This window comes from Bidens hawaiensis, unplaced genomic scaffold (assembly GCF_021521415.1).
Source record: "Bidens hawaiensis isolate Kalapana, Puna unplaced genomic scaffold, B.hawaiensis_p1.1 tig00045529_1, whole genome shotgun sequence".
Lineage (NCBI taxonomy): Eukaryota > Viridiplantae > Streptophyta > Magnoliopsida > Asterales > Asteraceae > Bidens > Bidens hawaiensis.
The window spans coordinates 1-15,727 of record NW_027498116.1 but is presented as its reverse complement, the minus strand read 5'-3'; the positions used below and the strand labels follow the sequence as shown (position 1 = coordinate 15,727).

General features: G+C 35.4%; 3 protein-coding genes across 3 annotated transcripts; 1 reads left to right on the top strand and 2 right to left on the bottom strand.

Moving 5' to 3' along the window:
- The first annotated feature begins 2,671 nt into the window (after positions 1 to 2,671).
- LOC143595791 (protein transport Sec1a-like) lies at positions 2,672 to 8,178 on the top strand. Its single transcript, XM_077074724.1, has 21 exons — positions 2,672 to 2,741; positions 3,964 to 4,010; positions 4,155 to 4,236; positions 4,353 to 4,431; positions 4,525 to 4,575; positions 4,657 to 4,753; positions 4,836 to 4,866; positions 5,381 to 5,460; positions 5,526 to 5,699; positions 5,854 to 5,937; positions 6,005 to 6,103; positions 6,186 to 6,256; positions 6,632 to 6,728; positions 6,817 to 6,942; positions 7,024 to 7,119; positions 7,197 to 7,313; positions 7,391 to 7,468; positions 7,541 to 7,725; positions 7,790 to 7,868; positions 7,949 to 8,038; positions 8,149 to 8,178. The coding sequence occupies exons 1-21, from the start codon at positions 2,672 to 2,674 to the stop codon at positions 8,176 to 8,178; spliced, it is 1,863 nt and encodes a 620-aa protein (XP_076930839.1).
- Positions 8,179 to 8,483: 305 nt separating this feature from the next.
- LOC143595790 (uncharacterized) lies at positions 8,484 to 10,587 on the bottom strand. Its single transcript, XM_077074723.1, has one exon. The coding sequence runs from the start codon at positions 10,585 to 10,587 to the stop codon at positions 8,740 to 8,742; it is 1,848 nt and encodes a 615-aa protein (XP_076930838.1). The 3' UTR covers positions 8,484 to 8,739.
- Positions 10,588 to 13,641: 3,054 nt separating this feature from the next.
- LOC143595788 (LOB domain-containing protein 31-like) lies at positions 13,642 to 15,101 on the bottom strand. Its single transcript, XM_077074721.1, has 2 exons — positions 14,820 to 15,101; positions 13,642 to 13,932 (listed from the first exon to the last, which is right to left on the bottom strand). Exons 1-2 carry the CDS (start codon positions 15,099 to 15,101, stop codon positions 13,642 to 13,644), a joined length of 573 nt encoding a protein of 190 aa, XP_076930836.1.
- Between the last annotated feature and the right edge of the window lie 626 nt (positions 15,102 to 15,727).

Below are 15,727 nucleotides of genomic sequence, written 5' to 3'. Positions count from 1 at the left end.
TTCACATGGTCTTTTATTATCATCTAGTGTTGTCGAAGCTAAATGGTGGTCGAATGAATTAAACTTGGGTCAACCTTGTGGGTTTATTACTTTATTATTAGGATAATTTAAAATTATTGTTTTGGTATAATAAAGTTGTAATTTGCAATTTATTTAATGAAAGTATAAGTTAGGCAGACATAAACAATTTTTTTTGGGATTAATTGTTGTTAATCTGTCTAGTCTTTTTTAACTTTCTACAATCTAAAGTTATTTTATAAATAGAATGAAGTAGGAAGTTGTTATGCATACTAGTTCCACTATATATAAATTTAACTTTATTTTTCCAAAAATGTTACAAATGCTGTATATACATCTCGTTAACTTTGGCTATATTTTTGTAAATCTTTATATACTAACTCTCTGGGTGAGTTGCTATATGAGATTCTACTCGGGTAACATGTGAATCGCGTTACATATTATTTGTAGAGAACAATATTGTTAATTTCGTCAAATTTTCTCATTGACTATACTTTACCGTGAAAGTAACTAATGTTCACCTTTCTTAAAAGAGTAAATTGAATACTGTGTCGTTTATGTGGTAGTGAATGCTCCCTCTAACCAATTGAGAGGGTACCTATAGCTCTACACATTGGTGTCCATCTACTATCAGCACTTAATGATATATGTTCTCCTCAAGTGGCCCTAAATGATATAGCTCCACATTGGTGTTCTTCCTTTCTGTTAGTTGGTTTATATTATTATTCGCTTAGTTATAGAATGTAACCTAATTATATCAGGTCTAGAGTTAAGCCAGTCCAGACCTCGTCTATTTAAACCGTACATGGTCCTAGCCTCCTAGGTGTTACCCTCTACCCTCCAATGTGAACTCCTACCCCCTACTACTTATCATATGATTGCATTATACCCAGTGGCGGATCTTGAACGTCTAGTATAGATGGGCTGAAATTAACGAGAGCCAAAAAATTTTGTTTTCTACTCCTATGTTTCGGGTCGGGTCAAATAATTAAAACATACTATATTCAATCAATCAAATCAAATACCAATTCAATAATTTAAATTTAAATCCAATCATTCAAATTACCGTTCTTACACAAATAATAGAGATGGGCCGGACTCAAATCTTAAGGAAGAATTGATATAACTCACCAAAATGTAAACACACAATAACTAATATTGAATAACTCTCAATATTATATAAGGAAATATAACTCAACCCCTATTACATATAACTCGTATTTCTCTAGATGAACCTTAACTCGATTTCATCTGTGTGTGTTTCTAATGTCTAACCATAACTCGGTTTATATATACTAACCTAACTTGCTAGCCAAGACATTACCAAATATAATAAAACCCTGATTACAACCTCATAAACTCATTACATATTAATGAATCTCACGGGCCCAATAGGTCCGACCCGGTCATCTACACATGACATGCTTATTAAGATGGAAATTACATTCAACAAAATTTGGGCTTATTTTTGTACTAGGCTTTATTTTTTAACCTTTCGTGGTTAGCCCGGACTCAAATAATAAGGATGAGCCAGACTCAAATAACATGGATGTGTCAGACTCAAATAATATGGTTGGGTCGGACTTAATAAATATAATTTTTTTAAAATTTTTCGGGTAAAAATACACTACTAAACGAAAAAGATGGTGGGGCCGCGGCCCGGTTTGACCCAAGAGAAGAACCGTCCGTGATTATACTAAATACACATAACAAGAACAAATAAATGAAAAGGCAAAAAAACGTGTATATGCAAGTAAAGTACCATAAAATATCACTTATCAACATAAAAATTAAAAATAATAACAAGAGTGAACCGCGGTTTTCTTCCATGTGTTTTGTCTAAATTTGCGGGGTTAGTCCAATAGTTTCAAATTTGTGATTTTCGTCTATGTGGTTTCATTACACTTGCAATTAAACCGACCTACTAAACCCATTAAGTTTGGTTATTGAACCCATCAGTGTGCCCCTCACGCGAGGGGCTTGCGAATTAGGGCTGGTTTTATTTGAGGAGAAAATGGACAAAACTGCCCATCACATGAGAGGCATGCTAACGAGTTTAACAAGGCTTAACGAGGTTAGTGGGGTCTAGCTTAATTGCAAGTGAAAAGAAACCTCAGGGATGAAAATCGTAAATTTAAAGCCATTGAATTTAAACCAGATTTAAATAAACTACAGGGACGAAAACCGCAGTTTACTCTAATAACAAGTATATAATTTATGAGATACAGAAACTCCAGAATATTTCATCGTTACAAATTAATAAAATGTTATCTTTACAAGCTATGAAAACTTGCAAAGAACCATCAGTTTAAGACCGAAACCTGAACCTAACGTAATTTCAATCCAGTTTTCTATTCGGTTTTAACTTTTAATTACCCGAATAAACCGTAAACCGAACCAATAAACACCAGGGGCAAAATAGTAAAACCACAAACAACTAAAATATCGTTACAAAAAAGAAATGGCGCGTAAAAATAAGAAATATATTATAATATAATTTTATGATTTCCCATTACCTACGCCTCTTTTACCTCTCATCCTCTCTTCACTTGAATTCCATTCCGTTGTTGATGCATTCATCTGCATTATTTCCGCGTTTCCGGATTTCGAACCTCTTGTCTCCTGGTCACAGGTTTGTTGGAGCTGTAATTCGATGGTGTCCGATTCAGAAGCTGACTCCCATGGAGGAGATCACCAGATGTTTCGTCAAGTCACACGCGACCGTAAGTTAATAATCTCCACGTCATTATGTGTAGAACTGTTTGGCTAGAAGTTCTTTTATGTTCTAGATTTTTTAATAAATGAACGAACATGAACAACAGATTTCGCTCGATTAACTTAATGGCCATGTTTATTCAGTTGTGTTCGGGTCGTTAATGTTTGTTAGTTTGTTTATGTTTGTTCATTATGAAGATTATTAATATTTTCTTAATGAGTTTTCTAATCTTATCATATAAATTTAAGTATCAACCATAAAACAAAAACATACATGAGTGTTATGTGATTAATTCACTTATGAATGCGAATGTTATAATATAGGTATATTGGTTTTTATTAATCTCAACTATCGCCTTTTGGTTACTGCCGGTCCCAACTAATGACATGGCTACTGATGGTCCCTACTTTTAACGTATTTGTTCCTAATGGTCTGCGACTAACGGAATCCTAATGCCATTAGTTTTAGGTCGTCGGAAAAACGTTTTTGGTCGGAAAAGTCAAATTTGTTGCCGGAAAACACCACCTGAGCACCACAACTACCACCAATTGACTCACCGCCAACCAACTACCACCACTTGAGCACCATCAACCGATTCCGACGATGGTTCTATGGTTTCCGGTGACCTCAATATTTGGGGCTTTTACTAGAAAAAGGTTCCTAAAGGTCCGATACAAAGTTACCAAAATGTTGAGTTTTCGGGAAAAAAAATGAGTTTTCCAGCCAAAAGCGTTCTTCCGGTGATCTAAAACTAACGACGTTAGGATTCTGTTAGTCGTGGACCGTTAGGAACAAATACGTTAAAAGTTGGGACCGTCAGCAGCCAATTCGTTAGTTGGGGGCTCGGTAGTGACCAAAAGACGATAGTTGGGATTAATAAAAACCAATATACCAAAAATACCAACACAAACTTGGTAGCCAAACCGAACCGTTAACACTGGCCATTCTCGGTTGGCCAAAAAAATAAAACATTGTTTGTTTCACTTATGTTCGTGAACCGTTCACAAACAAGTTCATTTTCTTAATGAACAAGCATGCCAACACAAACAAGAAATTTCGTTCAGTTAGGTGTTTGTGAACCGTTCACTTGTCTTATAAAAGCTTAACAGACACAAGACCTTGTTCGGTTGGGTTTGTTTACAGCCTAGTTGCATGTCAACTTAACTTGCAGAAAGACATTGTATGCAGCTCATGCTTTATCTTTCCTTTCTGTGATTATCATTTTGCAGGGTTGCTATATGAAATGCTTAAAAATGCCTCGAAATCAAGTTGGAAGGTACAGATTTCATAATTTTTTGCATGAAATTTGAGTTTCATTTGTGAATGTTAAAAAGACTTATACCTGCTGTAAAAGACTTAATTTTTGAAAATGTATGATGCGTTTAAATATTTTAATCGATCTCGGTATGATCTTTCGCAGGTACTTATCATGGATAAAGTTACTATGAAAGTTATGTCTGCTTCATGCAAAATGGCGGACATCACAGATCAAGGCGTTTCGTGTAAGAATATAAACTCAATACTAACATGTGATTGTTGACTTTAACATAACCATGAGTTCGCCACTCGTGTCACGTATGTAAAAAATGCTAAAGATGCATCTTTTCATCTTATGCAGTGGTGGAACAACTTTTCAAAAGAAGGGAGCCAATGCCTAACATGGATGCCATATATTACATGCAGCCAAGTAAAGAAAAGTATAATATTACTCTTGTCATTTAACAAACTTTATTTTCTTAATAGTTTGTAATGAGACTAAGATTTAGTCCTTTTTTTTCTCTCATTTGCAGCCTCATCATGTTCATATCCGACATGTCGGGGAGAGAACCTTTGTATAAGAAGTATGTAAAGATTTGTTGCTACCTACAAGGCTACAATCAACCGGATTCTATTTATGGTTAATATTGTTCCTTCTGTTGCAGAGCGTTTGTTTTTTTTAGTTCTCCAATCCCGAAGGATTTTATTAGTAAAACCAAGGCCGATTCGAGTGTTGTACCACGCATTGGTGCATTAAGAGAGGTTAATATTATTATTATCACAGTATTCTTAGATTCTGATACTTTTTTTCCGTGTAAACTCGTATGATCCTATTTGATTGCAGATGAACCTGGAGTACTTTCCTAGACAATCAGGTAACACTGGTTCCTTCGAATATTATTAAGTTATTAACAACTCCTTGGTTTATGGTTTGATATTCATTTAAATATTTTTATTACTAGGTTTTGTCCCCCGTATTACGGGGGTTGTTTTCATTTTTCGTTTCTAACACTTATATATATTTTTCTAATTTAATTTTATTTATTGTAAAAAAATTAATAATATACTTATGGTTTGATGCTGAAAGGGTTTCATAAATAAATGAGATGTTATAACCCGTTTAAAAGCTATCTGGATTTGGTGGAGACTCATGACCCGCTTATTTTTTTTACTATAAAATTGTTTCTTAATATAAATAATATCTTTTTTTAAAAAAAAATGGATATTAGTTTTAGTATATCCCTATTTTATAGGATTTCATATCAAATATTTGGTGAGATTAATTTTTAATATAATGAGATGTTATAACCCGTTTAAGGGTTATATGGGTTTGGTGAGACCCATACCCGTGAATTCGGGTCAAATGCATGAGAAGCCTCCATTTACAAATAAAGCAATCTGGTGACTTGAGAAAATGTAGGAAGCAATCAATGGCTACTCGCATTGCCACTATTTTTGCTTCACTTAAGGTAAAGAGTTATATCATTATATATGAACAATCTATGTAAGTGAAAAGAATCATATTTGATTTCAGGAGCATCCCCTTATACGGTACCGTGTAAAGGGATCTGCAACATTCCGTGACGCAATTCCTAAAAAGCTGGCTTCGGCTATTTATGAAGATATTAAAACATATAAAACTACTATTCCTAAGTTTCCACAAACAGAAACATGCGAGTTGCTCATTCTGGATAGATCGGTTGATCTGGTAATTTATTTCACTTGTTTTATATTCTTGTTTTCTTTGATGCAATGTGTAACAATGCATAAGTTTAAGTTTTATCGTCATAAGTTTTTTTTTTGTCATAATTTTCGAAGTTTTATCGTCTGTAATGTGTAACAATGCATAAGTTTAAGTTTAGGTTGCACCAGTTATTCATGAATGGACTTATGATGCAATGTGCCATGATCTAGTAGACTTGGATGGAAACAAATATGTTATGGAGGTACATTTTTAAATTAAGTAAAATAATTAAAACTTATCGTCTATGAATCACAAGCGTTTTCATTCAGATTCCTAGTAAATCTGGTGGCGCTCCCGAGAAAAAAGAGTTCCTTTTGGAAGATCATGATTCGGTTTGGCTTGAAATGCACCATTTGCATATCGCTGACGTGCGTCTCTAGTTTCTTCTTTTTTCTTTTGTCTAAATTCGGCTACTTTTAATGTTTTTTTTTTCATTTGTTTACATATTAGGCTAGTGAAAAATTGAGTGATAAGATGGACACTTTGAGGTCAAAAAACAAAGCTGCAAAACTGCAACAAAAGTGAGTACTTCCAATCAATTAGCATTCATTTCAGAACAAATAATATGCTGAAAACTGCGAGAACCACATTAAATCTTGTACTGTTTAATATAAATATTTACTGTAAAGCATGTAGATTTCATTCCGTAAAAGATTTATTTTTTAAAAAATATAACATTGATAGTCTTGTATCTAAACGCATATATACGCATCTTTGTATACTTAAATAAATAGGAGAGAGGAGATAAGGTAAAGAAGTAGTGGGGAATGCACAGTTTTATATGGTTCTCGGCTTCTCGCGGTTCTCAACGTATTTTTGGTTCTGATAAGAACACGCTCCTATACGTACATATATGCGTGTGTGCTTCTCACATTACAGCTTTGACATGAGCGCAGAGATAGTAGTGAATTATCGACCAGAGACATGCAACAACTGGTTCAAGCGTTGCCCGAATACAACCAACAAATGGAAAAACTTTCACTTCATGTTGAGGTTTGTTTCCATTAATATATCCTAAAACCTTAATCATTTCAAGTTATATCTTTAAACGGCTGCGTGACTAATATATCTCATAAATCAGCTTGCAGGGAAAATTAATGCAAAAATAGGCGAGGACGGACTTAGAGATCTTGGTCAAATCGAGCAGGATCTTGTCTTTGGCGACGCTGGATACAAAGAACTCGTTGAATATTTAGAGGAAAGCGGGGTACATTTTCGCTCAACTTAACATCCATTAAGACCTCATATTTTTTGCATGGCAAACAGTTTATATTTACACATTTCACAGGACAGTAATGATGAAAATAAGTTAAGATTATTAATGATTTATGCATTAGCGGATCCAGAAAATTTCCAGGGCGAAAAGGCAGCGTCGCTTCTGGAGGTACCAACTTGATTAATTAGTTTAAAAAATAAATATTTTTTTTAGTGTTAGCCCATTTTCCTTTGTTGTGTTTTCAGATGGCAAACTTGCCTCATGAGGATATGATGATAATAGATAACATGAGATTGCTTGAAGGACCACCTAAACAAGTTAAAGAAGAAAAAAAAGGTGGTTTCCATATGTTTGATAAAAAGGTGAGATAACATCATTTAATTCTTACATCATGACATGAAGTTGTGAAAGTTGTTATGTTCGGTTTGGTTAACGTTAGACACAAAAAGCGCTAAGAAAAGATAGGCAAGGAGAAGAAGAAACGTGGGCTCTCTTTCGATTCTTTCCCGTCATAGAGGTAGTATCTTTATTACATGTTAACAAACATATCAATGTTAATAATAACTTAATTTTCTATGTAATGATTTAGGAGTTGATTGAAAAGATTGAGAAACATGATCTACCGAAGGGCGAGTTCCCGTGCATAAACGAAACGAGTTCGTCTTTAGGAGTGGCTGTGGCTGGTCCTGCACAAAAGAGTGGGGCCCAACAATCAAGGAGATCTAGAAGGACACAGGGACATGGAAAGTTTGCATCCGATGATGGATGTTCAAGGTACCTTTTTTCCTCATTTGTAAAATCATTTGATATATGTAACGGGGTTTTGACCCGTTTGCAGTGACTCGGTGCTAAAAAATGTTGCTACGGATTTAAAACACATGGGTCAGAGAATTTTTGTTTTTATCATCAGATCCGAGGTATACATTATAAAGTTTCGATCTCTGCCATGTGTATTCCAGCTCGGTTTCCTTAAAGATGCTTCACTGTTTATTTGCAGCTGCGGGTTTGTCATAAGCTTACTACTAAACTAAGGAGGGAGGTTGTACTGGGTTCAACTAGCATAGATGATCCTCCACAATACATAACAGTATAAATCTTCCACTTATGTTTGCGTTTTATTCGATATTAATATCTTATAAAAAGACCAAAAAAAAGTGGTATGATTTGATTCGATTTCCTAACTTTGATGTGCTGCAGAAAGTGAAGATGCTTTCCTTTGTGCTTTAAACACAATCTTGATGTTCAACTCGAAACAACCTAAAACTAGATTTGACCATAGCTTTTGGTGATAAAAGCAAAAGGTAATGAATATCACATAAATTTGCTATTCAAATATATGCTAGAATTGACAAAGCAATACCTGCATATCCTGCATTGTATGCCTTGTAAAACAATCAACCGCACATAAGTATTATCAAGTGTGCAGTCTAACGTCCATGCATGAATATAGCCATCATTCTCGAATGATTCTTGATGGTTAACCTAAATTAGGCAACTGACAAAATAGAATGCGAAAACTGAAAAACGTCACAATCGAACATGAACAAAAACAAAAAACTTTGATAGGAGAGAATTAAATATTCACACATGTGAAGAAAGAAGATACATATAAATTTACTAGATTCACAACATAATTGACATAGTCATAATTCATAAAAGGCCTAAAGTAAGTGAGCCACCTGATCCTGCTGTGTACACAAATATACAACCCACACTCAAAAAAGGTGAATGGCACCATATATGCTCAGAATAATGTTACTGCACACCGGCCCCTGTTTTGTTATTATTCTACACAGTTTCCCCATGCCTGAACCCGTTATCACCCGGGTCCAACCCACATGGAGAATCATACCATTTTGGATTCTCAGGGTAAAAGCCATCAACTTGCAGACCAACAAGGCTGTCCGTCTCCATATCATTTCTCGCCGGTTTTATTAGTTTAGAGTCGTCATTATTGAGTATAACTTTTTCATCAATGCCACCACATTTCAACCAGTTTTCTGCTTTCTCGGTCCTGCAATCAGCCCTGATCTGATCCCAAGAAGCAACATCCCCAAGCGTATGACCGAAACTGTCATCATCGTCTTCAATCAAATTTGTATCCTTGTCATCACCGTACATCATTTGATGATGGCTCCAATCAGCTAAATCATTCTCTCCCACCAATACATCATCAGCCTGCATCTTCTCAGAAAGCAAACCTTCGGAAGTTGACTCGTACGCTCCAATAGTTTTAACTTTATTCAACAGATCAAACAATTCCCGAGACACTGAACCTAGCAGCTCGGGTGGGACTTTCAACAGTTTCCCTTCAAGCAACCCGACTTCATTTCTCAATTCCTTAACTTGCTGCAGCACAGAACAATGTGGATCCCCATAAACAGCATCTGCATCATCACTCATCCCGTAAACCATATCTTGATCCATCAATAACCCTCCTTTATGCCCAAGAACCCTATGCATTATCCTTGCATTACCATACAACGGCCCCGGTTCGTGCCCCGAATGCACCGCATACAGCTTAAACACAGCCATCCCCTCTTCTTGATAAACAAAAGTTTTATCTTTCTCATTATAATTCAAAATCGGCACAATCGCTCTTATCCTAAATCCACATCCACATCTCTTCGACGCATACGGTTCTCTTTTAAAATTCTTCGACTTCTTCGACGAAGAAGCCGGCTCACCCGCTCGATGACAAGCATAATCCTTAACCTCCGCCATAAACGGCTTATACCTAATATACTTCTGTCTTATACACAACACAACCTTATGTTTAGCCGCCAACTGCTGCAACTTACTAGGTACTTCTGTCGCAGGCACATCGAACGACTCCGTATACTCAAACCTCCGCCTCTTCGACCGCCCTCCGCCACCAAATTCCGAACCCGAACAAACCGGACACGCAGCTACACAAACCCTAATATACGACTCCGGTATACCATAAAACTTCGCACCAACAGTCCACACTTGCTTAATCCTCTCAACCGTCTCCTTCGACCCTAAATGCTTCTCATCCGCACTATGAAACCGCATCACAATATCCTGCCACTGACTAATATGCGAAACAAACTGATTATTAGAATTATTCTTAAAACACAAAAACCTATCGCCGAGCTCGCCAATATGCACCGTGAGCTTATCCTGAATCCGTTTCCACGCGGTCAAATACGCGGTGTCCTCGTTGCGGTCCTTCCACACCGACCGCCAGCTCGCGAGGACCGAGGCCGTCGTGGCGTCCTTAATCTCCTCCGCCGTGGCGATACGGTTTTCGACAATACACCGGATCATTAACTTATGAGAATCAATATTAAATGTGTAAAACTGTGACGATATATGAGGCTCTGGATCGATAGACTGAAACCTAGGGTTTGTAATTGAGTGAAACCTAGGGTTTGTGTTATCGGATGAGTTAGGGTTAGTGTTAGTGTTAGTGATACCTTCGGCGTCGGATGACGTGTGGCTGACGTCATCGTCGTCCTCGTCGTCACGGAAGAAGTCGAATTCCGGCATGTGCGGAAGAGAGAAGTCCGGCGGCGGGTGGTGGTGGTGGTGTGAGATCAACGGGTGAGGATCGTCGATTGGATCGAGGTGGTGGTGGAATAACGGATCGGATTCGGGTTTGGTTGTGTTCATGGTTTGATTTGATTTGATTGTGTGAGTGATGAAAGGGGAGTTGAGTCTACTCTGACATGATGAGGGTTTGGAGTTGGAAACTTATAATTTATATTGTTTTCCATAATATATAATGTCTATGTGAAAGGGTATTATAGTAATTTTGTGGTTGGAGCGTCGTTAGCCTCGTCATAAAAAGGTTGTTCTTGAATTCTTTCTGTGAGACTATGACCATCGTCTGAGGTGAGACTCGATAATCGGAAAAGTAGAGATGAGTGTGCGGGTGTGTAAGTGTGAGTGAATGTGAGAGAATGAATGTGTCACCTTATGGAGAATGGTTATTACATGTTGTTGTTAAATGAAGTGGTTCCGAATTCAGGTATAAGTGTTTTATGATGGTGATATCTTTCTATTGGTGAATTCATGGCATTGCTTTTGCCACGTAGGCGTAACGAACTAACAGCCAACTAAGTGTTATATCTGTTAATAGGGGCGAATCTGAATGGTATTGAGTTGCTTAGTATCTTACCTCTTCAGTTATGATTCGAAGCAATCTTCAATTTATGATTTATATATATATATTATACCTACAAGAGGAGACGGTGCTGATAATTGATAATTATCACGTCCAAAGTGAAGTTTATAATTTTTGCAAACATATAATTTTTTTAACACATTAGGAACTATGACCTCTATGCCATTTGACCTTGATATGACTTGACTCACTCAAGAACATCATCAAGAAGAAACTCATTGTTCCGAGGAAAACTCTATTAAGTCTAGTTCAAACATAAAAACATAAAATCTTGAGACTATGTGTTGTCGCTGAAGCTGGCCTCTAAATTCATTCAATAATATTGTGAAATGCAGTACTAACTAGATGATGATTGGACACTCGCTAAAGCCACTTAGAAGCCGCCTGAGCCTGTTGTGGTTCAGGCGAATGGTGGCTTCAGCGAATTTTATGATTTTTTTTTAATTTAAAACAAGAATATGTATTAAAAGATTTTTTTTTATAATAAAGATAAAATTATATGCTAGATTTATAAAATCACAACTCAAACAATACAAAATATAATCTTGATCAGAGTCAATAGTTTGTATCTCTGTGCGTCTTACTGTGTAAACAGATGACTTTTTTTTTTATGGAAATCATACTTGCATTTACACACCCACTTTCCAGTTTAATCAATTTCTTGATTTCAACCCTCTTTTTAAATTATGAATTTTGATTTTGAAGTAGTTCATTTAGAAAATTAAAATTATGTTATGGAAACTTCTATTGATTATTTGAATATAATGATATTGAGGTTTTGAATATAGCGCATTCTCTATGTATTAATATATTTGTCATCTTATTATGAAACATAGCAGCTTCTTATTATAAATCCATTTAGTTTTGTGGTGAGCAGGACCAGAGAAATGTAGACTATGTCAAATGAAATTTATGCTTCTGTGGGTTTTGTTTATAATAAATAGGTAAGTTGTTAAATATTTACATTTTTATTTCACATTACATTGAATCACACTAGATATGCATTTATTCTGTTTGAGTTATCATACTATGAGTCGGGGCTGCAACATGATATTCTGATCATTACCATGTTAGTTTTTTTTTGGAGCAACCCATTTGTTGGTAATAGTTTGTCTTTTGAACAGGCTCTATATATTGCATTATGTCCCATGAGGTTTTAGTGTTGATTGTTTTAAAGAAAATGCAGGTGAAATTAGATACAATTTTAAGGTTAAGGTATATTGAAGGATTACAGTTCATTTTATGTCCATAGTATGAAGAATTAATAGCAGAAGATGAATAACAATATTGCTGAAAATGATGATGGTTGATGCGTCTGATCATGTACGATAGAACATGCTTGAAGCACCGGTAATTCATAGGAACAACTGTTTGATTCTTTTTCTACTATTTTACAAATCTTGATTTCCACAACATCAATTTTTTTTTGTTTTACACATGTTGAATCATCAAACAGGTCTGCCTGTTACGTATGTTTTAACTTTAGGCAATGATGGATGGCTGCTATAGAATAATAGTAGGTATATGACATGATAACAGACTGTCCATAAAGATTGTTGAAAAGTTCATTGAATTGCAATCATTTATGTTTATTAGTGTATGTTGAAGCTTCAGTAAAAGACTAAAAGTTAACAAAGGATTCGTTCTTGTACATTCGATATAAGTTTAGTTTGTAAATTGTAAATGAAAAACCTCTTTCTACATATAGATAGAAGTATAATGTTAATACATTTTTTCACATACATTATACATTTATTTTAAAATTTTATTGTATTCTTTATTATTTGAATTATCCTGTGCATTACACGGGTTCTAAAACTAGTAAACATAATATATGAAAAAAAACAAAATAGAAAAAAAAATTGACCCAAGTCCAATAATCTTTCAAACATAACAAAGCCTAACAAAAATTATGTTAAATAAAATAAACAAATAACTAGATCACTCTTTCTTCCTCATCCTTCTATTTTCCTTTCTTCTTAATCTTCTTCTCTTCACCAGCAGCGGCCTGGCTCACGATGGCTTGCGAGGGTCCATTCGCACCATGACTCGCGGGATGCCGGTGTGGTATGCGCCATCTACGTGGCCCGCGACACCTCCTTCACGGCTCCACTAGCGGACAACAATTGGTAGTCAATGTTTTAACTATTCTCTATGCCATATGACCTTGACATGGACGAAAAGATCAATGGCCCCATGTAATTTTTTTAATAAATAATGTACTTCAAAACCTTGAAAAATCACACATTTATTGGAACTTGGGAAGTGTTATTTTTGTGTGCAAATTCATTAATTTCTCAGAAAAAAATTCATTAATTATAAAACTTTTAGTTAAAGACTTAAAGTAGGTGTCAAATGAAACAGTGGGTTGTAACTTTTACCCAAATGAAATATATGTTCCGTAATCCACAATAATCATTTAAAGTTGTAAGTTATTCCGTAGCAGATCATATTAACAACCAAAAGTAGTTTAATACAATGGTTAAACATTAGTTGTTAGAAGAAACACTAGAACAAAGTCATGTTCTTCAAAAAGATTGTCATTCGTCGGCTCTAGGCGCGTAGTTCGTCAAGAACTCTCGAGCTAACACTTCTAGATCACTCTCTTGTGGTACTTGGCTTCTTGATGTATCATCCTCGAGAAATGTTGGTACTGCTAGTGATGTTTTGTTGCTTATAACGGGCTCGGAGTGCACCAATGATTCGGTGGAACTAGACAAAGGTGTTGGCGACCAAAAAACATCGCTTGGCGATGGGTTTGGTTGATGTAAGTGTTGTAAAATTGTAACTTGAGCACGAATGTATGCCAACTCTATTTGCAAGTTTTCAACCTATGATACCAACACGAAAATATTAGGATTTAGTGACAATTATTCTTATTATTTATACAAATATTATTATGAAATAAAGATATCTTGTTGCAACTAATCACTATAGGTCATAATGAAAAGATTATAAAAATAGCAAATACCTTATTGAAGCATGGCCTAATAATTTTTTTTAACAAGCACAAGTTATATGGAACTTACAATTTACAAATACTCAATGTCATTGGTAAAAATTGTTAAATGGCTAAAAGAGTGAAAATTTTCATAAGGTTTACATGTAGCGTTATGGTCAGTCTATGACATATCATATATTAATATTACATATTATATATTGTCATTCGATATATATATATACATATTGGACATTGATGTGATTATATTATGTCAATGTACATATAGAATGACAATGACAATATATAATATGACTTTGTACCATCTTCAAGTGCTTTTTACCCTATTTCAAATTTAATTTCGAAACTTTACAAAAAATAAAACAAAACAAAACCAAAAGTTTAAAAGCAAGCTCGTGTCATTTTAAAAGGTCTAGTGACAATCTGATGCAGTGTTTCAACAAATAAAAATAATAAAAAAAAAACATTTTAATTTTGATTATTAATTTTGATGCTATGTATAACTCACCTTGAATATTTTGGATACTCTTTCAACCCAAAAATATGTATTAAAAAATAGAATATTTCCAAAACACTCCAGAAAGAAAAACCTTATTTGGCCTAAATATTTGTAACCTTCAAAAATGTCCCTCTCAAAACTCAAGACCCGACATATTTGATTTCGGGCTGATGGTTTTCGTTAGCCACTGACATATATTTGGAAGGTTACAAATATTTGTACCAAATAAGGTTTCTCTTTCTCTTAAAAAAAACATGTACCTGTTGTTGGAGGGTGAAGATGTTAGGCATACAACCATACACAGGATCTCTAACCCTAGACAAAGCTTCATAACACATCGACACGACGGCGTCAAGGCGGCGGTGGGCCGGAACCCTAAGGAGGAGCTTAGAGGCGTTGCTAGCTCCAAACACCCTGTGGACAGCAGCAAAGTGAGCAGTACCTTGGTCTGAGTCAAAGTAAGGTGCAAACACACATGTTTTCACACACTTTCTTCTCAAGAACTTGCAGGCTCCACATGGCCCACCATCCTTACCACCCATGATCTTATTTTGATCTCTTCTTGGTGTTTGTTTATTTAGAGATGAGGGTGGTGTTGAAAGTAATTAACTTCTGGAAGGTGTTGGTGGTGGGTCACTTTGCAGCTTGGTGGAGCCTTTCATATGTAGGGATGTCCTATGAATGAGATAGTGAGGGTAATTATGTCAATTTGTAAGAACAAGAACCTACATGTAATAAGAATGTTCTATGGGTAATAGTATAATACTTTTAAGAATTGGTTGGTACATGGATGGTATACGGGCCCTATATGTCTCGTATAGTCTTATACGTGACGTATTTATAGGTTATTTTTTTAACAAAATGCGGAGTGTCCTTGGAATTCCCCTAGTTTTATTTGTATGAGACAGGTTGCTATGGATGAATTTTAAATATCAAATTATAGCATTATGCCATGATAAAGCAATATCTCTTTAATGCTGTATTGTGGTTTAATGCCATGTTATCATATCAAAACCTATGATCATGTTAGCATTTTGGTCCCATCATATGTTGAAGTCCTTCTTTACCGCATGTTAATGTGCTTAAGCCCTTTTTTTATCACCCGGACTTTAACGCCCCAGTGTGGTGTGCCAGGCATTAAAAGCCGGGTCACGTCAGCTTTTGAAGC

Coding starts and splice junctions, on each gene's coding strand:
- LOC143595790 (XM_077074723.1), bottom strand. CDS start 10,587: ATGAACACAACCAAACCCGAATCCGATCCGTTATTCCACCACCACCTC.
- LOC143595791 (XM_077074724.1), top strand. CDS start 2,672: ATGGTGTCCGATTCAGAAGCTGACTCCCATGGAGGAGATCACCAGATG. Junction 4,237..4,352: donor CACAGATCAAGGCGTTTCGT/GTAAGAATATAA, acceptor CATCTTATGCAG/TGGTGGAACAACTTTTCAAA. Junction 7,869..7,948: donor TTTTTATCATCAGATCCGAG/GTATACATTATA, acceptor GTTTATTTGCAG/CTGCGGGTTTGTCATAAGCT.
- LOC143595788 (XM_077074721.1), bottom strand. CDS start 15,101: ATGGGTGGTAAGGATGGTGGGCCATGTGGAGCCTGCAAGTTCTTGAGA. Junction 13,933..14,819: donor TCTTCACCCTCCAACAACAG/GTACATGTTTTT, acceptor TTGGTATCATAG/GTTGAAAACTTGCAAATAGA.